Source organism: Macaca nemestrina, chromosome 4 (genome assembly GCF_043159975.1).
Source record: "Macaca nemestrina isolate mMacNem1 chromosome 4, mMacNem.hap1, whole genome shotgun sequence".
In the NCBI taxonomy this organism is placed as follows: Eukaryota; Metazoa; Chordata; class Mammalia; order Primates; family Cercopithecidae; genus Macaca; species Macaca nemestrina.
In genome coordinates this window covers 109,487,494-109,514,258 of record NC_092128.1, presented here as the reverse complement: position 1 = coordinate 109,514,258, position 26,765 = coordinate 109,487,494, and the positions used below count along the sequence as shown (strand labels likewise).

The following is a 26,765-nucleotide window of genomic DNA, read 5'->3' as shown; positions in this document are numbered from 1 at the left end:
TACCGTATGTGACCATTTTACAGATGTAGAAAAAGAAAAGGCAGTTGACAAAATTTCACATGCACTCATGATTTTTAAAAAATTTTAACTGGAATCAAACAGAATTTCCTCAACATCTACAGAAAAAGTATTTTATTTTTATTTTTATTTTGTTATTATTATTATTATACTTTAAGTTCTAGGGTACATGTGCACAATGTGCGGGTTGGTTAAATATGTATACATGTGCCATGTTGGTGTGCTGCACCCATTAACTTGTCATTTACATTAGGTGTATCTCCTAATGTTACCCCTCCCCCCTCCCCATAATAGGCCCCAGTGTGTGATGTTCCCCTTCCCCAAGTCCAAGTGATCTCATTGTTCAATTCCCACCTATGAGTGAGAACATGCAGTGTCTGGTTTTCTATTCTTGTGATAGTTTGCTGAGAATGATGGTTTCCAGCTGCATCCATGTCCCTACAAAGGACACAAACTCATCCTTTTTTATGGCTGCATAGTATTCCATGGTGCATATGTGCCACATTTTCTTAATCCAGTCTGTCACTGATGGACATTTGGGTTGATTCCAAGTCTTTGCTATTGTGAATAGTGCCACAATAAACATATGTGTGCATGTGTCTTTATAGCAACATGATTTATAATCCTTTGGGTATATACCCAGTAATGGGATGGTTGGGTCAAATGGTATTTCTAGTTCCAGATCCTTGAGGAATCGCCACACTGTTTTCCACAATGGTTGAACTAGTTTACAGAAAAAATATTAAGTGCATCTACATTGGAAAAGAAGAATGGTCAAAAACAATTAAAAATTTTTTTTGTTTGCAGATGACATAATCTTATATGGAGAAAATTCTAGGAATACACACACACACTGCACGCTTACTACAAGGTTGCATGATAGAAGATTAATATACAAAAAATCTATTGTAGTTGCAAATACTAGTAATGAACAATCTGAAAATCAAATCAAGAATACAGTTCCGTTAACAACAGTAACAGATAAAACAAAATACTAATGATACATCTAACAAAGTGTAAGATTTATACAATGAAAACTACAAGTACTGAGTGAAAGAAATAAAGAGAGGTAAAGAAAGAAGTGGAGACGTATTCCCTTTTCATGGATTGAAAAACTTAATAGTGTTAAAATGGCAATTCTCCTCAATTTTATTTATACAGATTCATGGCAATTCCTATCAAAATTTCAATAGGCTTTTTTGTGAAAAATGACAAATTGACCAATATATAACATTTATACATAAATGCAGCGGGCCTGGAATAATCTGAGTAATTTCTGAAAAGAAGAACAAAGTTGGAAGACTTGCGCTAACTACCTGGTTTCAAAACTTACTATAAAACTACAGTAATCAAGACAGTGAGGCATTGCTGTAAGTTTATGTATATAGGTTAATGGAAAAAAATGAAATTCCAGAATTAAACTTTACGATTTTGGTCAATTAATTTTTGACAAAAATGTGGAGACAATTTAATGGGGGAAATGACAGTCTGTTAACAAATGGTGCTGGGACAACTGGATATTCATATGAAAGAAAAAAGAACTTAGATCTTTATCTCATACCACATGCACAGATAAACTCGAAATAGACCATAACCCTAAATGTTAGTAGTTTAAACTATAAAACTTCTATAACAGTGGTTCTCAATTAGGATGATTTTGCTTGCCAAGGGACATTTGATAATGTCTGGAGACATTTTCAGTTGTCATAACCAGTGAGAAGGGGTCAGGCAGGCGCTAATGGATCTAGCGCATAAAAGCCATGGATGCTGCTATGTATTCTAGAATGAACAAGACAGGCTCCCATGACAAAGAATTATCTGGCTCCAAATATCAAGAACGCTGCTATTACAAAATCCTGATCTAGAAGGGAAGCTCTGTGACTTGGATTATATAAGGAATTCTTAATGTGACAATAAAAGCACAACCTTTTTTTAAAAATAGATTATTAAGATGAATAACTCTTGCACTTCAAATTAAACTGTTAAGAAAATAAAAAGACAAGCCACAGACTGGGGGAAAATATTTGAAAATCAGATTTCTGACAAAGTGCTTGTATCCAGAATATATAACAAACTCTTCAACTCAATAAGACAAACAACTCAATTTAAAAATGAGAAAAAAATTTAAGTAAACTTTCACCAAATGAGATATACAGGTAGCTAAAAGACACAGGAAAGGATGCTTACTTCTTTAGTAATTTGGGAAATGCAAATTAAACCACAATGAGATACCACAATAAATCTATTACAATAGTTACAATGAAAAATATAGACAATACCAATTTTTGGCAAGAAGGTGGAGAAACCTGGGCTGTCATATACTGCTGATGCTAATGTAAAATGGTGCAGCCATTTGGAAAACTGTTTAACAGTTTTCTAAAGAGTGAATCATAAATATATCAATATGACCCACAAATTCCACTTCTAAGAATCTACCCAAGAAAAGTGAAAACATGTCTACACAAATACTTGTATCTGCCTGGTCATAGCCACATTACTCTTAATAGCAAAAGACAGGAAACAGTCCAAGTGTCTGTCAACTATGAATGGGTACATAAAATGTGATAAAAATTAAAGTAAAATGGAAGATAAAAATGGATAAGTAAAATGTCTGGAAAAGGCCAATTTGTAGTGACAGAAAGCCTGGGGTAGGGGTAGGAGTGGAGACTGGCTGCAGAGGGGAATAAGGAAACATTTTGGAATGAAGACAGTGTTCTAAAACTGGTTGTAGTGATGGTTGTGAAACTCCATAAATTTAACAAAAATCATTACATTGTACATTTTCAATGAGTGAATGTATGGCATGTAAATTATGCCTCAATAAAGACTTAAAAAAAAAAAAAAAGCTAAAGAGCCTCATCCCAATGTGAGAAACACAAATAATACTGGAAGGGAAATAAGAGAGATCAAGAAGGTTTATGGCAAACAGATACTGGAAAATGACATAAAGTCTACAAATGGCAATGTGCCTAGAATCTTGGCAGGGAGAGAGCATAAAGAGCTATAACTTGCTAGAAACCCCTCCCCTCACACCTCTGGAATGAATGAGGCTGGGTTAGCCACAGGCTTGTGTATAGGAAGCTCTGATGCTTTGGAGCATGTAAAGGTAGGAGTGAAAATCCCACCCAGTGGGTACTCAAGCTGACCAAGGTGCTGATAATTTCTCAGTTCAAGATATAGGTATAGGATAGGAATTTGTGATGCTTATCGCTCTGAGGAATAGAAATTGATAGAGGAGTGTATCACATCATAACTATAGGGTTTACAGCCTTAAAGAATCTCAAGGAGCATTACTGTAATGAGGTGGATACCTGTGTACCCAGAGAAGTCACTACCTAGAAGGCCACAGACTCCTTATGCCAGTCTGTCTTTACAAGAAGCATTGCAAAATTGATCAAAGAAGATGTACATCTGGTCGGGGTTCAGAAAGGGACCAAACCAGGCCCCTGGAATGACCACAGATAAGAATTCACCTTTTGTGCCTTCAAAGAGGACTGATGGTAATTACCCTTTAATATGTTTCCCAGATAAGCCAATCACCAGTTACAAAAAAAATCACAGCCTTCTTATAAAACATCGTATGGAAAAATATCTTTTCTTCTTTCTGTATGCTAACTTGAATGTATTTCCTTCTGCAAAAAAAAAAAAAAAAAAAGCTCATATTTATCAACTTATTCATGGACTCTGTCAGCAATTTTTAGCCTGTGAGAAACGACATCCTGTGCTAAGCACAACAACCTGTAAGAACAGCAATGGATTTCTAATTTAATCACATCACAGTATTGGTCAGTCTCAGAAAATATTTATTATTTCATGACAGAGGTGGCAATATTTTGAAAATCGCTTTATAAATCTATCAGTCTCGGAAAAACAACGTCTTTTAATTTTAAATCAAAATGCTACAGTATCTGCTCCTTCATCAAACACAATTGTCTCAAAATATCTCAAAGCATTTTATTGTCAAAAATGGAATGGGTAAGCTCCAGACAGAAACTTTACATAAAATATATCTATAATCCCTGTAGAAGCAGAAATATCTGGACATGTATTCTTATGCACAACAAATCTTGAATGTAATGTGTCTTAAAGCCTCATGAAAATCATTTGGAAAAAGGATGTAAACTTGGATTTTTTAGATTCTCTGAATAAAGGTATTTCATAAATGGAAAACAAAATGATAATGAAAATCAACCCCACACATTCTTTGAAATTTTCTAATGGGTCACAGCTTACATACATTCTTTCTTCATTTCCAGTTTCCTAGACTTTCCTGTGCATAAGAATCCACTAGGGTGCTTGTTCAAAATGCACTCTTCAAGTCCCTACACCCAGGAGATTCTACTTCAGTGCCTCTGAGACAGGGCCTGGAAACTTGGTGATTCTGATAAAGTGGCATGAGAATCACTGCCTCTGAGGACTCCAGTGAATTGCTTAAAAACAGATGTATTTCCCAATGATTTTGCACTTGAGCCTGGGGTATGGCAGCCTTCATGCAACAGAGAGCATTATGGGATTCCTGAAAACCTGGACAACTGAGGACCAAGGGGGCAGAATGGATCAACACTACACCAAGTTAGCAATTTGATGATGTTTTCCTTTGGAGGATTCAAATAACTATACTAAAACCAAATCCATGCCAGGTAACATCTGTTCTTTCTATGACTATTCAAGCAAGACAACTGCTAATAATAGCTCCTGATTACTGAACAACCGTAAATGCTAGACAGCCTGAGGAATCTGTGTGGACATTACATGTTCTTTTCTGGTCATAAAATCCGGTTGGTGTGCAATTACTCCAGTGTGACACCTTATATAAGCTAGAAATCATGTCTTCACTTTAAACATTGTAAATCAATAAAATTACATTGTAGCCATTGACAACACATACAATTTTGCCTGTTTGATGCCCCATTACTGCAACAGCACTCGCCTTGGTTTGGAAAGCAGTCCTTCACTTCCCTAAATGAGTATTACAGAGGAGTTTCCCCCTCCTTGGTCTTCTTGCGTTGAGGACATATTTATAGACAGAGAATAATGTCACAAAAATTGCTCTCATAAATAGTCTTTTCTACTTTATAGTATTGGTGCCCATTCCTAGGTCAGATAGTGAAATTTCTGAGTTCCATTTTTCTCCCAATGTATTTTCTTACCATTTTTACATAAAAAGGTGGTGGAGTTGAGAATTGCATGATTGAATTAAATGTGTCATGTTAAACACAATAATGTACAAAATATAGTGTGTTAAAACTGTACTCCTATGATATAAATATACAACTTCTACCAGAATAAAATTAAGGAGGATGTCTTTTGTGGGATGTTAGGAAGCCTAACACTCCCCCATTATCCCTTCTGGGATCCACCTTACAGAGAACATACACACACTCCAGAATCACTAGCCCAGTGAGGATCAAATTGCCAGTGGTATTCATGTCCTAGCAGGTGTTTCCAAATCTTCCAAAGGCAGGGCCTCTGATTTGAGGATGCAGCATAAGAGACAGCCTGAGACAAAGGAGAAGATTTCTATTCTCCCTGTCCCAATTAAAAACAGGTCAGTGTGCACTGAAGGCATGACTTAGCCATCCACATAGAACTGAAAAGCTGAAACAAAGAGCGAATAGACATCTTGATGGGTCTCCAGCAGGCTCTGATAAGATCCATTTGCCACTTGGAGATTGACAATGCAAGGTAAGCCCCTCTAAAGAGGCTGGCATTAAAGGGAATAAGCCTGGGGTGAGGTCTACACTATTTGTTGATGAATGTGACAGTCAGCATAGGCTAGGTCAGGCTGCAGTAACAAACAACTTCACTTCAAAATCTCAGCATCTTAAAACAGCATTTGTTTCTTGCTCATGCTGCATGTCAAACATGGGTTGGCAGCAGGGCTCTGTTTACTCTCGTCACTCAGAAGCCCTGCTGACAGACGCATGGAACTCAGCACATCCTTCCATAATCACTGCAGCTGCAGGTCTCACCATCCCAACTGAATGTCCTGGCTATAGAGTGACATACATCACTTTTCCCCCACAATCCAGTGGGCAGAACTCATCCAGTGGTTCCTCCTAACTTCTAAAGAGCAGAGAAGTACAATCCTCCCATGAACCAGGAAGCTGTAAACACCAGTATGTGTGCCACAGTGAGGAGTAGCATTGCAGGAGGCACCATTCATTTAATTTTCTCTTTCTATTTTACTGCTTGGCTACCCACATTTTTAATTGATCATTTTCCTCTGATTCCTTTGATGTCTTATTTACATAGTCTTAGTGGGCATTGAATGGAACCTCTATAAAAATATAGGCATGGAAAACAACTTTCTGTCTGTTCCTCCCACACTCTCTCCTGCCCATACTTCGGAGTATGTATCCAAGAAGCCAAGAGGCCGTGTCATAGGAAACTATCAGTTTCAACACTCTGACCATACATTTGTAAATCCAGCCCGATAAATGCTTGTGATTCTTGCCGGTCAAATTAGCCAACCCTCCTTGCATGGGGAAAAGTAAAGAAGCAGAGGAGATCATTTCAATACTCCTTGGGTCTTTGGGTAGGAATGGAAGCCTTTTCCATGAAAACATGTGGAAGAAAAGATACCATCTAATAATGTCATAGTCTTAGATTAGAGAAGACTTTATAAGTCTGGCATGAAAACTAGATATCATAAGGCAAAATTTTATCTCTCATAAGACAAAAGAAACCTTCAATAAGATGGAAATAAAAAATAATATATTGGAAGAAAATATTTACAACACATATAACAAAAATGTAGTATCCATAGTATAAAGAGTTCCTATAAATAAATCAAAAAGACATTCAAATGACCAATAAACATAAAAATGTGGTTAACCTTACAGATAATCAAAGCATACTGATCATTTTGCCCATAAAATTAGAAAATGTGAAAGATTGATTCCAATCAAAAGATCACCAGAAGATGGAGAATTGGTTGATGTATAAACTGGAACAATTATTTCAGAGAGCAATCTACTAATAGTAGTCAAACTTTAAATTTGCATGTCTTTTGACCAAGGAACCTCCACTTCTAAGAATCTGAACTTCAGAAAGACTTGCACAAATACCTCAAATACATAAGCATCATAATTCTTTACAGGATCACTTGCGATGTGAAAAATTGGAAAATGAACAAAAGTTTATCCATAGAGAGATGGTTCCATCCATGCAACAGAAGATCATGCAACTATTAAAAAAATCAGATAAAGCTATATGTACTGACTTGGAACAAGGCCTGTGGTACATTACCAAGTGAAAAGCAAGCTGCTGAATAAAACATATAGTACACACCACTGGTGTGTTGGGATCCAGCTCCCATTGAAGGCGGAAGCCTTGAGTAGTGTTTGCTGATGTCTATGAGATGAACACTAACCATTGCTCAATTCAAGCTACCAACCTTTTTTTTTTTTTTTTTTTTTTTTTTGAGACGGAGTCTCGCTCTGTCGCCCAGGCTGGAGTGCAGTGGCGCGATCTCGGCTCACTGCAAGCTCCGCCTCCCGGGTTCACGCCATTCTCCTGCCTCAGCCTCCCGAGTAGCTGGGACTACAGGCGCCCACAACCGCGCCCGGCTAATTTTTTTGTATTTTTAGTAGAGACGGGGTTTCACCGTGGTCTCGATCTCCTGACCTTGTGATCCGCCCGCCTCGGCCTCCCAAAGTGCTGGGATTACAGGAGTGAGCCACCGCGCCCGGCACTACCAACCTTTTAATAATCAGCTTGAGAAATTCTGCAGACCACTGTATGAGTCTATTTTCATTTTTTAGAAAGTCTGAATGTGTGTTTGAGTATGTAAGTATGCGAATGTGTATGTGTTTGTGCGTGAGTTTAGAGGCACAGAAAAGATGTCAGGAAGGGTAAACACAAACTAGAACAGAATCATAGTGGGACAAAAGGCACAGTACCATGTTATAATTTACATACTTGGATATTTGAATTTGTTTCATTGAAGATTCTTGCTTGAATAGTTTTCTTAAATTATGATTTAAATATTTTATCATTACAAAAGTAATACATGATTACTATAGGAAAAATACAAAACATAAAAAAGAACAAGGGAGAAAATTAAAATTACCCAGAATTCTATTTCAGGATAACCACTGTTACTACTTTCTGCATTTTTTTCCAGTTGTTTTTTTCTGGAAAACATAGCTTTGGGTTTTCTTAAAGCCAAGTTTACATTTTATGGGTAATTTGCTAACTGTACAGAAAATTTTCATTCCATTTCTAACTATTTCCTTAGGAAAAAATGTTGTTTATTATCTTAGAAGTGGCATTAATTACTGGTTAAAAGTAAGATCACAAAATATGTCTTAAAGAGAGGATAACTACATTATATTAAATGTAATTCTGGTTAATTCTACGTAATGAAATTGTATGTCTCCGATTTTCTAAAAATATATAGGTAGATTTTTATGGCAGTATTAATGTATTTTTTGCACATTTTACTATCTATGCATTATTTTACATGCAAGAAAATTATTGGCCCTGTAAAGCTTGCAATAGAAATAAAGTGTAGTTATCCAGATTAACTCAATCTGGGATTATACACATATATGTATATTATATATATATTCCACATATATATTATATACACATATATATATATATAAATTTTAACAGGAAAAATACAGCAAGCCAGTGCAGACATTTAGGAAGTAATGAAAATCTTGTCAATACAGCTGCTGATAAAAAGCAGGTGAGGGAATTCAGTACAACTCACTTAAGCCCAGGATTCCAGACACCTGCATTCACCAGAGATTTGAAGTCATTGCATCGAGCTCTATACCTAATCCGATATCGCACCAAGTTGATCCCCAATCAAACTTCTGGTTTCACAGTATGATTTCCAAATGCACTCTCCACCTAACCCTTGCCCATTACTCAAAAACTGAAAATCCAAATTTGTAGACATACCTTTCATCGGGTACTATATTCAGAAGTATCTCAGGACCAGAGTCCAGGATATTATGTGTGTCTCAAACCATTTGTTTTATTTGGGACTATCAACTCACATGCTGATGGTTCTTAATCCAACATTACCTCCATTCCTAAGTTATTTAAGTAGTTGATAGAGTTCCAATATCCATTGAAATAATTAGGATTACTTGGGATCATTATTGTATGTTTCTTTTCTTTTTGCAATTATGGAGAGTGTCTATAGTGAGGGAGTAAAGAAAAAATATAGCCTCTTTTTTTTCTTTAAGTGAATGCAATTAGTTGATGCATCCATAAAGGAGCTCATCTGTACTTCATAAAATTAAAGATGTAGACATCTGAGTGGGTATAGATGACAAAAAAAAAGTCAGATTTCAGTGGAAATTGACTAATAAGCCTTTTTTACTATTGATTCGTTTTCTTTTAATAAATTATGGAGAACACAGTGAGTCTCCAAGAATGAAGGAAATTAAATGTGATGCCAGCACTCTCTAACCTCTTGTATCTGCCATTCCCAAACAGAACTTTTGACCATGGTAAAATAGCAAGAGAAATGTTGAGAAAATCAGATAGAGAGTAATGGAATCTTGGAACCAATAAACTACAAATTAGTAGAGAAAGGGACACCCTAGAGGCCCTAATCTGGACTTGAGTCAATATTGTGATACAATTGTCCAACAAAACTTATGTGAATTCAAACTGGCTTGAATCCATGCCCTAAATCCATGTATTTATACATCACCTCTTCCCTGGGAACTAAGAGCACTTCATAAGCAGTTTTGTCTTCCCTCATTATTAAACACCTACAGTTTTCCCTTCTTTTGTCTCTGTGGTGACCTAATATTCCCTGTCGACAGAAGGAGAGACCGGATAAGAAGAAGCTCTCTCATATGCCTGAGACAAATCACAAAGAAACAACTAAAGTCAGCCCAGGTACTGTTACTTCCAATGGGACGTATTCTACACTAGCCAAGATTTAAATAGAGGAATGTAGGAGTTAATTAAGATATCAGCAAGAACTATAGTGGGTATGGATGATAGGGCAAGGGTTTCAGCAGTTTAACATCATTACTAAGGAGGTTTTTAAAGGGATACACAAGAAAGAATAAACACTGCACTTAATTCCAAGGTTATAATAAAGTCAAGCCAGATTGAAAAATGAGAAGATATTTCCCCAAGATTCAAATTGCCTTAAGGCTAAATTTTTAGAGATCTGAGTGCGGTGTGTGTGTGTGTTGTGGCAGGTGCTTGGGAAATGGTCTTTGCTATCAGTTATCTTCTTAAAACTAACTTACACATTTTGGGATTCAAATACATTTATTCTAGGCAAAATAAAGTTACTATTTTCTATTAAAAATAGAGACTTTAAATGTTCAAAGGAGTGTTTACATTCTGTAGAAATAGCTTAATTTTCCCCTGAAACAAATGCAAATTTTAATATATAATGAAAACTAGGTGATATAAACAATGAAAAAGTATAGTATACCAAAGAAAAGGGTATGTCAAAAAAATGTGATCTTGTATCTTCATCTTGGTGGGACAGAGTCAGTCCTCCAGACAGTTCTTACAAGTGCAAGAAACAATCCTATGACAAAAGAGAGAAACTCCAGAGTTGGAAAACCATTTTATTCCTTAATTTTTGAATGCTCAGTTAAAATACAGCTTCAACAGGTCTGTGACTGACACACATTCATTCAACTGGTCCCTTGAGTAGATTACCTGTTTCCAATGAGGACTCCTTTCTTTAAGACCATCAAAATAAACCTACTACATATTTGAATTTGGAGAGATTTTTGGAAAACAGCTTATTGCATATTTCTTGTTTGCTTAAACTAATATGGGGTGGTAAATGGTGGGGGGATATTTTATTGACCCTTGGCCTTCAGAAAACTAGAAAGGTATCCTAACCTCCACTGATGGTACTGCTAAACAATCAGGGTGATGGCGCAAAGACCTCTCCCAAGAGCAAATCAACCAACACCTCTTCTCAGAACTAGATCTGTTTTTGAAAAAGATCAACAAACATGATTTGGTCTGTGGTACTGGAAGTGTGGGCAGGGTGCCTCCAAATAAAAAAATGAAAACATGTAAATACAGAGTAATACCCTGTATCTCTTTATTTGCCTAATATGCTGCTGGAGGCACAAAGGAGAAAGCAAACGTTACTAGAAAGTGAGATTTTTCTCAGAATAGCTACAATAAATGCCTTTTCAAAAAAAAAAATTAAGACAAAATAGAAGACAACCTTCAGGTCTGAAATCAAAGAAAAGCCAGTTTTGGTCTAAGATGTTGAAAACATGGCTCATGAGCAGTTTGTCTAGGTAAAAATATGACCCCTGTGATGTTGCCAAGGTCTCTGAGACCCAGGGTGCTGCTGAGTAAATGCTGGTTGCATAAGTTAGAGCAGCTAAGGGGACACTTTAATTTATGTGCTCAATTTTTCTGAGGTCTCAAAAAAGAAAAAAAAATGAAGGTGGGGGAAAGGGATGAATGAGGTTAATTTTCAGGGTGGCACATTCAGGGATGCTTTGGAGATTAAGGGTTTTTCCATTACCTCAGTATCCTCATCTGAGGGAAAAGTGATTTTGTAGGAAGAAGAATCTCACTGGAAGTCTTAATTCACCCTCCCCTAAAGGCCCCAGGGTCTTTAAACAGCAACTGAGTCTCTCAAATTCATTTTTCAAATGAGGGTTATGTAAGAAAGATTTCAAAATCGTAATCAATAAGAGTATGCTTCATATCAGGGCGATGAAATAGTCTGTATACAAAGCCCCCATGACACGCAATTTGCCTATAAAACAAACCCGCACATGTACCCCTGAACCTAAAATAAAGGTTTAAAATCATCATAATAATAAGAGGTACTCTTTCATGTCACCATAGGCCTACAAGTTAACATACTAGGACACTATGAATTAAATAGAATAATAAATATAAGAGGCTCAAATTTCATATAAAATATTGTCAAATATAAAATGACATATAAATTCATATGCATAAAATGTATTTTTCCATTTACTACGTATTCCTTCTTGGAATACAAGACATAAGATTTTTAAAAAATCGATGTCAGATAAAACTTAAGCATTCTGTTCCTTTCACAGACTTACCCTGAAAACTAAGAATCATAACTGAAAACTTGAAACTTCCCCTTCCTCTCATTTTTAAATGGCATGTGTCTTATAGAGTCATTGGTAAAGCAAAGAAAAAAACATCCTGCCTTAAAAGTTAAATTTTCTATTTAGTATTATGTAGAGTAAATGTAAATGGCATCATTCCTGATAATTAATTATAATTAAATCATTCTCTCCATACTTTGCAGGTGTTTACATAGTGTTTCTGATTCCTGAGATTAAAGCTTCTACCCAATGGAAACATATTCTGAAATGTTATTTTCAGTAGCTTATTTCTGAGTTGTTTGGGGACTGTTACAATAAAATAAACACAAAATGGTTTGGCTAAGAACTCTAATCATTCCTGCTGCACAAAAGTCTAGAGATGATTAAATGAAGACTCAGGGATAAGGATGATAACGTGAACCAAAATACTACATCTGGGCTCTACATACAAAGACCCACATCACAGACAGAGAAACAGCCTGTACTCCTTGTGAATGAGCTGTATCCTGTAGGCAAAGGCTCCACCTGTTCTCAGCACGCCTCTCCTCTCTCACACGCCTCTTATTCTTTGGGGGGCATTTTTCCAGTTTGGGCAAATAAATTTAGATCTCTGTACAGCTGTACTTGCGACTTATGTTATTACAAATATACTCAATTAGTTCTTTTTTTTTTTTTTAATGTTTATTTGAATGCAAAAGGCTGCCAGGACCTGTGGCGGAGAGTGTGAACTTGGCCTTCTGCCACAGGTCACTGGTGATTTCAACTTATTTCCTCTCATCTTCTTTTACTAAATTAAAACCCTTAAAGTTCAAATTAAATTAAGTTTAAATTAAAAGCTAGGAAGCAATGTTATCTTTTAGAGTGGAGAAAAAAAAAAAAAAGCACCAAGTAGCAATTCAGTGGCAAATGTGTTTCAACTTAGTGGAAAGTTAATATTCCTTAATTTCTCCAGCTTCCTGGCCCTTTAATAACTGGGAATCTCATCCAGCTATTTTCCCCTGTAGGTTAGAAACCTGATTCGCAGGAAGAAGTGAAGTTTTACCCGAAGTGAAATAAAGAATCTGCCAGTTACTTTTGTCTTTGTGGCTGCCAGTTCCCCTGTGGCATACAGCAAAAGAAGAGTCCTTCATAGACTTCCTTAGAATATTTTTATAAATCCCATTTTTTTTACTCGCCTTCCCCTCCAAACAGAAAACGCCAGTGCCTTCCCTCTGTAATGTTTCCCTAAATGACATACAGCATATCTCAGTGGCAATGTGACATGATGAAGAGAAACCCATAAAAGATCCTTCAGCAGCTCCAGAACTTTTATTCTGGAGGGGAAACTGCATTTATAATTTGTCCTTTTAAACAGGGATCTTCTTGCTCCTGCAGAGTAAGAGCTTGAAGCATCGACACAAAATCTGAACTCTTCTAGCTTTGCAGATAATCAAAAATCTCATCCATTCACTTTCCAACTAGAGCAAACTTTAAAAAAAACTTTTAAAAATGTAATTATTTAAAATATATATACACACATATATAATACATATGTGTGTGTCTGTGCATATATACACATATTAGAGAACCCTTCTGTCTACCTTCCAATCAGAGAGACCTGAAGATGGATAGATGGATGAATAGACAGAATATAGAAAAGATTTTAAAATATTCTATTTTTAATAACTATTTTTTAAAGAGTTTCCTTACTTTTGATTCATTAAAAATATCAGAATAAACAGAGAACCAGGTATCCCCTCACAACCAAATGGCTGTGAATGCGGCTGCCAAAATAACAGGGCGCCAAACTTAAAAGCAGCATTTGCAAACTGCCTCTCCTATTGTGCATTCACACATCACCTCAATTATGATCATAAACAACCTATTTGCAATGCAGTCTACTCTTGACCTGAAAAGCTGATCCAACTCACATTTGAAGCTCAAGATTCACACCCAGCAGTGTCCACTTTAAATAGAAAAATCGCATTGATTGCATGAAACTCAGGACTCATTTTGGTCCATCGATTCCCCTAGTGACCTTCTGCAGCATCAAAGCCCACAGCGAACCCAATCTGACCCCGACTTTATGTGCATTATTATATCAAGAGACAGGAGCTACTTACAGTCCATGCCATTGTCTCCATAGATATGTAATAAAGTATTCTAGAACTGCTCCTGCCGAGAACACTTCAGGTGCACGTCATTTTCTTCTGTATCTTCCTCCCCGCTCTCTCTCCTACTCTTGCATGCAAACACATATACACTCTCCTCCTACCAGTATAAAAATTCTTCGTTTACTGAATGTTTCTTTCCTCCCAGTTCAGCAGAACTCAAAAAACAACTTCAGACTTTGACTAATCCTCACGTAACTCCCAGTAAACAACATCCCTCACCCAAATACATAACTAATCATAATGCTCTTTATGAAGCTCTTCTGTGAAACAATAGGTCCAATACAAAGCTCCTCTCCACACTGTTTTAATTATAATAAATTACCTTCATTACGATGCATACTTCAATATAATATGTCGGCTGCTTAGCTACCTAGGTTACTCCCATAATGAGAGGAGAGCAGACGTGTACGTCTTGAAGAAAGTTATTTACGCACACTGAAAAATTCTACGGCATCCCATGGCTTTGCAGCACGATTTTCAGCAACTTTTATCTTACCTTACTGTTCATAACATTACAGCTGAGAAGACAGGGAAGAAAAGAATAAGAAAAAGCACCACATCTGAAAAATGCTGTTTACACAAATAACGGTACCCTGAATACATCCACTAGCGTGGAAAAATAAGTCCTTGCAGTACAATCATTTCTCTATAAATGTATGAAAGTATTTTACTGCCTGGTGCAACAAATCAGCGATGAGACGCTAGGCTGTGGTGTGTAAGTTTCAAGGGACTGTGTGTCAAAGTCAACTTCCCGGGCAGTCCCCTGAGAACTGCGCTGGGCACATTCTCATGAAAGGTGTGAAAATCTGATTTTCTAAAATGGATCAGTAATTCTCTATGAAGGGGGAAAGGATCGATAAATCTTTGCTAAGTAGATTGTAAAGGAAAAATTATTCTTTCAGTGACAGTACATTAGGATCCTCCAAACAATCTCAATAAACTAAAGACATAGCGTTTCTCCACCAGCTACTTTTGACTTCTGATGTATTTTTGTAATCTCAGATCATTCTGCAATGCACATACATTTATATTTGCTAAGCAATGTTCCATGTTGATGTTGATTTATGGTATGTGCCATTATAATGTTTGGCTGTGACTAGCAAAAGAAAATTATTAGCTGCTTGTAACCTGATAGATGTGATACGAGAAAATGTCATTATAACCCAACGCACATATATGTTCCTAACTATATCAGTTCGCCGGGTAGCCACAAGATGTGTTGTTGGTATTCCTCAGCCAAATATATATGTGTTGTTTTTAGGTAACTGATCATTGGCATATAGTGTATATTCTCTTTATGCCTAAAAACACTGGGGTGTGATATGCTTAGAATCATGTGATGTTAATAGTCCTTGAAGGAATATTTCTTTCGGGCCCTGGGCAGAGACCAAGGAAATCTTTAGACACTGGTTTTATCACATACACTCGATGACACTGAACGGGAGTAACTACCAGCCCTGGCCACTAACACATTCGCCATTTGTTTCAAAGCTTCGGAGTCCATGCTCCTCATCACGCTGAGGCCTGAAAATCCTCACTAAAGAATTTAGACAGAAGATGTGTGTCACGAGAAAACAAGCCTAGGAGTGGACCGACTGCTCCCAGGAGGCTCTCTGGTTATAGCATCCTGAGCTGTGTGTGGCTGAGATTTCCCCTGCTCTGTGTTAAAGTGGTTATTAAAAAATATGGCCTGTGTGGTAGCGAGGTATTTCAGGGGCCTCAGAGCATGCTGAACATCATGTGTCCTGCGATACCCAGATCAAACAAAGCAAATTCTCAGCATGGCAGGCTGAAATCTGCATTTCTCTCTACTTATGCACATTTATGTCAGAATTCACAATAGGATAGCTCCTTTGGGAAGAAAAAGCTCTTCCACAGGATGCACTATTTTCATGTACAACATCCTTGGACAAAGAAGGGGAACAAGATAATTGGCATGGCAAATTGTAGCAAACAGGTGTGATTAATGTGTGTAAACCTCATTCAACTGAATGTCTACATATATTATAGGAATTATATCCACTAGTATCTTATTAGGGATGGGGGCTGCAAGCAAACATTTTTATTAAACACCTCCTTTCCCTCTTTTTAATTGAATAATGCTAATAATGCTCTCTTTTGAGGTACAAAAGAGAGTGGCTATAATTTCTTTTGGCATGAAGAAGGACTCACTATGATTATAGACCCTCCCACCATTTGGTTTTTGTGATGTTTTCTGACCAGAGAATGTTAAGAGTCCTAAGAAATAAGGTCAAATTTCTAAAAAGTCCAACATCCAATGCCCACTGGTAAACAGAATACAACAGGAAAGTCTACGTGGTATCAAATGAAACAAGACCTCTGGGTATCTGTAAACATTTTGGAGAAAGGTGCCATCTTTTAAGCATCCAAAGGAGACCATTGATCTAGAAATAATGAGTAGCATCCTTCCTGATTCACAAGTCAGATTCATGGGACACAACTACTGACATATAAAAATTCAAATTTCTCCAAGTCAGAGCTTGTAAATCACATGGAGTTCTGAGTCTTACCCATTATAAGGCAAGTGCAATTCTTTATTTTTTTATTTTTTATTTTTATTTTTTAGGCAGTCTCCCTCTGTTGCCCTGGCTGGAGTACAGTAGCATGACCTCAGCTTACTGCAGCCTCCACCTCCCGAGTTCATGAGATCCTCCCAACTCAGCCTCCTGAGTAGCTGGGACTATAGATATGCACCACCACGCCTGGCAATTTTTTTTAAATTTTTATTAGAGACGGGGTTTTGCCATGTTGACCAGGTTGCTCTCAAACTCCTTGTCAAATAATATGCCCACCTTGGCCTCCCAAAGTGCTGGGATTACAAGTGTGAGCCACTGTGCCTGGCTGGCAAGTGCAATGCTAAGAAACCTAAATGATAGGAGGGAATTAAGTCAGCCACGGTTTGAAAGAGAAATGAAGGGTGGTGGATAAATAAAATACTGATGGATAGAAGTATAGAGTAGGTGTTTTGTTACATATTCATATTCACATGGAACCTTACAATGAAATGTCTTCACTGATATTGTTTTAATTTGGATTCCAAATTTGAAAAGCATTATTAGTATCAAAATTTTTTTTCTGATCCTAATAATTGTCCTAAACTTCCAACAAAATGGCTTACAGATAATTTTCCTAAAATCAATATAACAGTATATTAATGAGCTAAACATCCATCTTAACAGTTAGTATAAAAACAACAGAATGAACTAAAATATAGTAGGAAAGAGCTAATAAAAATAAAGTTGGCCAGGCGCGGTGGCTCACGCCTGTAATCCCAGCACTTTGGGAAGCCAAGGAGGGCGGATCACGAGGTTAGGAGTTCAAGACCAGCCTGGCCAAGATGGTGAAACCACGTTTCTACTAAAAATACAAAAATTAGCCAGACGTGGTGGCGGGCACCTGTAATCCCAGCTACTCATGAGGCTGAGGAAGGAGAATCCCTTGAAACCGGGAGGCAGAGGTTGCAGTGAGCCAAGATCACGCCACTGCACTCCAGCCTGGTGACAGAGCGAGACTCTGTCTCAAAAACTAACTAAATAAATAAATAAATAAATGTTTTTTAAAAAAATAAAGTTTAGTTCAATTTTTTTTTTTTTTTTTTTTTTTTTTTGGAGGAGAGCAGGAGGATATGAAGCAACAGTGCTCTCATGTATTGGTGGGAAAGCAACATGGTACAGTCCCTTTGGAAGACAGTCTGACATTTCTTTAAAAACTAAGTATAATCTTCTCATATGATCCAGCAGTCACACTCCTTGGCATTTCCCCCAAAGAGCTGAAAATGTATGTACACACAACCAGCACACAAACTAATGTTTATTGCAGCTTTATTCATAATTGCCAGAACTTGGAAGCATCAGATTGTCCTTCAGTAGGTGAATGGCTAAACTGTGGCACATCCAGACAATGGAATATATATATATATTTTTTGTATTTTTTGAAAGTTCAATACAGAAGATGAGCAAAAATTGCTCCTTTGAAAAAGCTAATAAATAATCAGATCTCAGGCAAGATTGATCTAGACAAAAAGACAGGATGCCCAAGTGAACTATATGAAAAACTGAAATGGAAATATAACTGCAAATAAAACAGATACTGAAAAGATAAAAGAATTCACTGAAAAATATATGCCACTGAATGCAAAATATTGATCAAAATGGGCAATTTCCTAGAAAATCAAACTTTTCCAAAAAACGCAGAAAGGGATAGAATACATGAACATCTCTCTTCATTATTATATACATTTAATTCATGATTTTAGGACTTCACATACAAACACACACACCACACATTGACTCAGATGATTCTACAAGTGAAACTTTCAAAAAGAAATTTTAATTTTTAAAAAGTCTTTTAAAGAATAAAGAAGAAATACTTCCCCTAAGCTATGAAGTCAATAAAACCTTCATGCCAAACCAGACAAGGAAACAGAAAAAAAGACACTTCTAGGCTAATGTCATTCATGAGCAAAGATGCAAAAGGTCCTATTAGCAAGCAGAATCTAGTAGTGTATATAAAAATGATAATACATCATGACCAAGTCACTTTTACCCCGAAAATGTAAGAGTGGCTTAATATTTTCAAATCTATAAATGCCATTTAATATATTAAATGTAAAGATGAACAATTATGTGATCATTTTAATGTATACAGTAAAAGCATTTTACTGATAAAAATTTCATGACAATTATAAAACATAAGATAAAATTTTCAACAAACTAGGAATAGAATATCCTTACCATTTTAAAGGAATTCTATAACAAACTTATATAAAACATAATTGTTCTTTCTTTTTATTTTATTTGTATACATTTTATGGGACACAAGCATAATTTTGTTACATGGGTAGATTGCATAGTGTTGTGAAGTCAGGGCTTTTAGGGTATCCATCACCCAAATAACATATATTGGATCCATTACATAATTTCTCATCATCCACCGCCTCCTCCCAGAAATGTTATTTTTGATAATGAAAAATGACAAGTACCTTTAAAATGAGGGGCAAGTCAAATATGCTTAACCTCACTATCACTACTTTTATTAAATATTGGATTCAATATCTGAGCCACTGTAATAGGAAACAAAAGTAAAAGTACCAACGATAGGAAAGAAAAATAAAAAATGTTATTTTTCAGATCACGTAATTATCTCCATAGAAAAACCAAAAGAATATAAAACAAAATGTTAGAAAATTTGGCAAGATGGCTGGTATATGATCAATATATAAAAAATCAATTTTATGTACTAGCGATGATAATTTTAAAAACTATTTTAATAATAATAATACGAAAAGTGGAAAAATTTGTGTTAAAAAGAAAATCTAGCCAGTTGCAGTGGCTCGTACCTATAATCCCAGCACTTTTGGAAGCAGAGGCAGGCAGACCCTTTGAGCTCAGGAGTTCTAGACCAGTCTGGGCAATATAGTGAGACTCTACAAATTTTTTTTTTTTTTTAATAGCCAGGCCTGGTGGCTTGTGCCTGTAGTTCCAGCTACTCAGGAGGCTGAGGTGGGAGGATTGCTTGAGCCTGGGAGTTGAGGCGGCAATGAATTGTGATTGTACTAGTACACTATAGCCTGTGTGGCAGAATAAGACTCTCTTTTCAAAACAAGGAAGAAATTTTACAATATTCCAAGTTACATAGGAATAAGTCTGAAAAATATCTGTACAAAGAGAACCATACAAATTTTCTATGTATAGGTATAAACTATTTTAGAAAGATATTAAAGAAAACCTATAAAAATGAGAAGATATATCATGATTATGGATTAGAACGCTTAATAGCATACAGATGTTAATTCTTCCCAAATTTATTAAAAAGATATAAAGGTATATCTAATATATATCAACAAAAATAAATAAATAACTTTAAAAAGTTATAAGGACATTCAAAACAAAATTTCAACTAGATTTTTAGGTTACTTGTCCTACCAGATATCAGGACCTTTATGAAGCAGTAGTGATGAAGAGAGCAAAGCAATATTTTTAAATGTTTTAAAAATACAAAAGAGTATGTTTTTAAAATGCTGAAATGGGTTAAGATTTCATAAGCAAGATACTAAGAGAAACAAACATGAAATAGTTTTAAAATTAACTTCAACTGCATCAAAATTTAAAAATGTCCGCCCATCAAAAGACACCATAAAGAAAGTAAAAACATAATACATGAGTAGGGAGAATATTTTTAGAATGAAGGTAACTGACAAAAGACTGGTATTCAGAATATAGAATGAATATGTAATATGCAAAAAAATAGAAAATGTGACATGAACAGGCTTTTCACAGAGATAAAATGGGCATTTCAAATAAATATATGAAAAAAATGATTAACCTCAATAATCACAGAAATCCCATTAGAGAACAATGAGATACAATTTTACATAGCTTGGTTTTGGAAAAATTAATAATTGGATTATACCAAGTCTTGGAGAGTATGTGGATCAATGGAGATTTCTAAATATTGCTTTGTAGGAATATAAATTGGTATATGCATCTGAAATACAAATTGGCATTTTCTTTTAAATGTGAGCATACTTGTACCCCAGGTAGAAAAGAATATCATGGATTGCAAAAACAAATTTTAAAAAGTCCAGAATGTACAAAGCAATGGAGGTATAATATAATAAGGCACCTGCAGAATATTTCAGTGAACTGTACATTTTCATAGATGGAGCGCAAGGTGTATGTTTATGGGGGAAGAGAAGGAGATTTGATTAGCAACATTGGCAAAATGCCAACTCACAGTGGGTTGTTTTTGCAATGTTAAGAAGTTTGTACGTTGCCCCACATCCCAAAATATTTCAAGAATTCTTAGTCACAGAACTCCTTCAAACTGAAAGTCAAAAATGTAAAAAGACAGAAAAGCAGAGCTGCTCTGATTGGAATTGGAGGACCTTGGACCAAAAGGGAACAGCCCTTCCTCCCTTTCCATGGAGATCCCTGAGGACATACCACAGTGCTCCTAATGCTTGGACACAGATTTTTAAAAGCCCTTGTGAGCAGTAGGGTTTTGGGCACTGCAGTGCCACAACCTAATTTGCATTACAGAAGCATTCCATAACATCAGTGTGATTGGATGATGGCAGAAGCCTAGTGAGTGTTTTTAAAGAACACCTGCTTGATGTACAGCAATGGGGAGGGTTTCTGGAAGGATATCCAGTTGCAATATCAAAGGTACCCAATGTATTTGAAAGAAGCTTCAAAGGTCTCAAGCATACAAATATATTTCCTATTACTCATTCAGATTGCTCAAAACACCCTGGGAGTACACTATAATCTTCATCAGTAGTTTACTTATGTTGTTTTCTGTGCTGTCAGGAAAAAATTGCTTATGTCTTTTATTAATCCTAAGCAAAACCTACTTGATACCACTTTCAATCATCAGAAAGTTGGACAGTAAAATAGAAAACAAAAATAAAAATAGAGGGAAAAGCAGTCAACTGCCTAAATTCATCCCTGAGTATCAGAGGAGACACTTGATTTCTGTTATGTAGTTTGGCAATTTCTCAAGAGGAGATGAAAATATCCATCTTCTTACTGCCCTGCATTCTAACCTAGGTTACTCCATCATCATAGTACAAATGGAGCCCATCTTCTCTGGAACTATCAATATTTTTATATTAAAAGTAAAATTAAGTAATTTAAGCGATAATGCAAAAGTTTTATATTAAAATAAACTCAAAAGAAATTTTAGTCTTAGTAAACTATCACACTGACCTAAACAGAAATCTTGGCTCTTTTACCAACCATTGGGCCTTTTTCCTTTCTGGCTTCAGTTTTTCCATTTGTAAAGTGCAAAGAATACCTACTTCTCAGACTTAAGTGGAATAATACAGAAAATATATAAAATGCAGCCTGTATCATAGTTAAGTGTTCAATAAGCAGTAGCCATAATGTGACATAAGAGGACATAAGATTTTATAAATGTATAAATTAGATGGAAATGCTTTTCTAATAAGAACACTTCAACGAGAAAAATGGAAAATGTATTTGGACATTTGTGTATCACTCTAAATCAGGATTTCTCAACCACGACTCTGTTGACATTTGGGGCTGGATAATTCTACATTGTAGGGAGAGTGCCCTGTACATTACAGGATGCTTAGAAGTATTCTTGGCCTCTACCCACTAGGTCCTAGTCTTCTCTCTCCAAGTTGTGGCAAACAAAAATGTCTCCAGACATTGCAGACATTGCCACATGTTCACTGAGGGAGTGGGGAAGCATCTTAGCCAAGATACTGAAAGCACAAACAACAAAAGAAAAATACAGCATATGAATGTTATCAAAATTAAAATTTCTTCTTTTAAAAGCCTTTGTTTAGAAACTGGAAAGGCAAGCTAAAGACTGGTAAAAAAAATATCCACAATACATACAACCAATAAAGGCTAGTATAAGTATTTGTAAACTCCTGAAAAACAATTATTTTTTAAAAACTAATCTTAAAACTAGGCAAAAGATTTGAATAATACTTTTAAAACACAGATATACAAAGGATCAATGAATATATGAAAAAGTGCTCAACATCATTAGTCATCAAGGAAATGCAACATAAAGCCACAATGAAATACCACTACCCACCTATGAGAATGATTAAAGATAAAAAACACTGACCATACTAAGTGTTGGTGAAGATATGGAGCAGGCAGACTCTCACACACTGCTGTTGAGTGTGTAAAATGTACAACTGCTTAGAAAACTGATAGTTTCTTATAATGTCAGACGTATACCTACTCTGCCACTTAGCAACTCTACTCTTGATATTTACTCCAAAGAAATGAAACCATATGTCCATGCAAAAGAATGTTCATAGCAGCTTATTCATAATAGCTCAGAACTGGAAATAACTCAAATGTCCAAGAGATGAATGGATGTACATGGTGGCTTATCTCTCCAGCAAAAGAGAAAAAAGATGGAAAAAGGGGGAAAAGGTCCCAATACATGTGAAAACATAATGAATTTCATAGATGTTACACTGAGTGAAGAATGAAGGCATAAAAGAATATATATTGTATGATTCTACTTATATGAAGCTTTAGAACAGGTAAATAGAAATTATGATGACAAAATTTAAAAAGTGGTTGCTTCCGAGGCACTAGGGAGCTTTCTGTGTCCTTGAGAGTGTCCCATGTTTTGGCTAGAGTAGCTGTTACACAGGTGCACACATGTGTCAAAACTGATTGAAGTGCACATCTGTGTGTTTTAATGCAAAAAATGATGGGTGGGGGATAATCAGGTCGAGCAATCAGAATTAATAACACCTACAGAAAAAAGTAAATATAGGAAACTGAAGAAAATTAAATAAGCATATATATATATATGTTTCATTTTAGTGAATTTTGAGAAGGCATTTTATCCAAAAAAAGAGCAGCCAGGTATGAAAAATGAGCAACTGACAAATGAGAAATAAGACAAACTAGTGAACTAGGCCAGATAGAAGAATGCAGAAAATAACAAATAGTGAATATCATAAAAGAAAAGAGAAGAAGGAAGGAAAGCATTCATCAGAGATATAATAAAAGATATCTTCCCTGAGCTGAAGAAAGTCACAAGTCTCCATATCCTAAAGTCTCCCTAAGAGCCAGATAAGATTATTTCTTAAGGCCTATCCCTTGACATATCCTGACAAATTTCTGGATTCCAAGAATAAAGATAAAATTCTAAATATGTGTAGTAAAAAAGGAGAAAAATATTATCCTCAAAGAAAAATGCTAAAACTGTGGGCTAGCAGAATCAGATTTTAGGAACCAATACAAAAGACAAGAGTTTCTAAACAAACATTAAGGAATGAAGTACAATTTCTAGAAATCTTAAGCAAGATGAACTAATTCCCTGGAATTTTATTCCCATGTAAATCATCATTTTTTATAGGTTTTAAAATGCAAGGATTGAATTAATATGATATCTATGTGCCTTTTGTAAAATTATTTTAAAAAGATGTAAATCAACATAACTATAATAGAATAGAGGGAATTTGTAATATACATGAAACATTTTTGGAGAAAAATAGTAAAATGAATATTAAGCCCAAGAAATTGTTAACAATATGGTTGTAAAACTTAGATCAATTACAAAGAAAGAATTCTTGAAAGAAAAAGTAAATAATTTTATTTTTTAATACATATGGAACTAACATTTCACATACTTTCAATAAAATACGGCAAATGGGGTGAAGCAAATAAATACTAAATGCTTATCTTAGTATGGGGTTATGGAGAAAGGCTATAAATAGAGTTTAGATCTTGCCGTCAGAAAAAAATATTGGTCAAGTATGTTTGCTACAAAAATTAATATTATCTGCTAGTAGGAAAGAAATAACATGTAAAATTTTCAAAGCAGTAAGAATAAAAACTGATCATTCCAAAGAAGATAGAAAAGAAAGTAAACACATAACATAAATTGAAATAGATAAGATTTTAATCATTCCACAATGTAATCATATACCAAACATTACATTGTACCCCATAAATATATAATATTTATTCATCAATTAAAATATGTTTTAATGGTAAAAATAAGACCAAGAGCAAGCAAATCAATTAACATAATAAAAAGAAGGAATTACATTTCTCCATTAAAAGACAATGGATCCAAAATTGAGTTAAGAGAAGCAAAACAAAACCCAGCCAGAGACTGTTTAAAAGAACATTTTAAATAAAATGATAAGGAAAAATTGAAAATACTTGAAGATATGATAGGCAAATGGAAACAGAAGGAAAGCAGGTGGCAATATTACTATCAAAGTATAGCTCAAGCAAAATGCATTAAATGGGATATTTCATTTTTATAAAAGGTACATTCTGCCAAACAGATATGTCAAAAACTTTGTACATTAAAAAAAAAATTCTAACCTAGAAATACATTAGGCAAAGAACTTTTAGAAATACGATGAGAAATTGGCAGAGACTGCAATCTTAAGAGCAATAACACCTCTTTCAGAGTGTGACAGATCGAGTAGATAAAAAATAGAGAGTAGCTGAATAACACAATTAAGGAGTTTGATTTATTGAGGAGAAAGAGTAAAAGAGGAAACATTGTAACTTACAGATGTAAAATACATATTCTTTTCAAATTTCCATGTAAAGTAATGAAAAGGACTCATGGATGAGACTGCAATGACCATCTCAAAACATCCACCAAAAAGAAATACCAGTTAGCCCACACTCTGTCCTCAATGCTGTAATTCTGGAAATAAATACTTCTGCATGAACCTTGGAAAGGAAAGAAATCACATCAGTGGTGGACTGAGAAAGCAATATGAGTGATACAACTATTGGGTAACAATATCTTGAAGTAGATATGTATCTTGAATAGATGAAAATGACTTATCCCTTCCTGGACCATCCTAAATATCTCATCATGCAACATTATAAAGAGAAGACATTATTTTATCAGGGCCTGCCCAAGGCACTGGCTTCTAGAATGAAAGATAAGACCCCAGATTGGGAGCTACCTTTTTTGGGGGGTCTAGGAGGATGCACCCAACCTGCTCACTTGCTCCTGGTTCCACACTTCCTAGAATGAAGCCTGATATACTCAAGCTGCGAAGGAAATCCATGATGGCTGCATTATCTTACTTATTCATTCATGCATATAAATGGACAACCAACAGTTACCAGATTCTGAGGCAAATGTTAAAAAAACCCCAAAAGAATCAAAAGGAACACATTGATTCCCTGATGCTGGAGAAAACAGGAATAATTCAGGGAAGAGAAGGGAATCATAAAATAACTTTAATTGGTGTTGTGAAGAACATTTGACAAAATACTTTATCCACAAAACAAGAACGGGTTGCAGTGATAAAAGGAACAAAGATTTTTGAAAATTCAAAATGTAATTATTGACATTTGAAAGATTGATAAAACACTACATGGAAAAGTCAAGGAAACTTTCCAGAATCATAAAAAAAAAAAGAAAGAAAGAAAATGTGAAAGATTTCAGCATAATCAATGCAGGAAGGCCAACATCTGTCTCCTAGTAGTTCTAGAAAGAGGTAGCTAAGAAAAGGAATGTGAGCAATTTATCAAAGGAATAATGAATGAAATTACCCAAAGCTTAAACAAACCTACAAATAGAATACTGTAAGTCTTCATTTTGAAGGATTCCATATGGTATTGAGCAGAAAAAAATGGAGGAAAAAACATCTAAGAACATTCTTATAAAATTTCAGAACACAAGGATTCTAAAGAAGATCCTGAAAACTTCCAAAGAGATTACAATGTTTATCTTCAAAGGAAGAAAGACCAAATTGGTTTCAGACATTTCATAAGCAATGTTGGATGCCAGAAAACATCAGAGCCTTTAAAAGTTCTGAGAGAATTATTGTGAATCTAAAATTCTAGCTATCAATGAAGAGTAAAGACAAAATAAAGTCATTTGCAGGCATGTGGGGACTTATAAAATTTACCATCTACAGATTTGTTCTAAAGAATTAATTGAGGATGCCCCCAAACAAAAATGGGATGTAGGAATGAGGAAAATATGAGGTTTAAGAAACCATGGACCAAATAAGGCTGCAAAATGAAAG

At 35.4% G+C, this 26,765-nt stretch overlaps 1 protein-coding gene across 9 annotated transcripts in view; it reads right to left on the bottom strand.

Annotated features, from left to right (window-relative positions):
- LOC105497760 (POU class 6 homeobox 2) overlaps positions 1 to 26,765 on the bottom strand; it is a 498,182-nt gene that overhangs the window by 436,915 nt on the left and 34,502 nt on the right. The window contains exon 1 of one of the 9 annotated variants that reach the window (XM_011769093.3): positions 14,550 to 15,874. The exons of 7 other annotated variants lie outside the window; for them this stretch is intronic. In XM_011769093.3, the coding sequence (XP_011767395.2) occupies positions 14,550 to 14,555 (6 nt within the window). In that variant the 5' untranslated portion in view covers positions 14,556 to 15,874. One more of the 9 variants, XM_011769090.3, reaches the window with a different exon arrangement.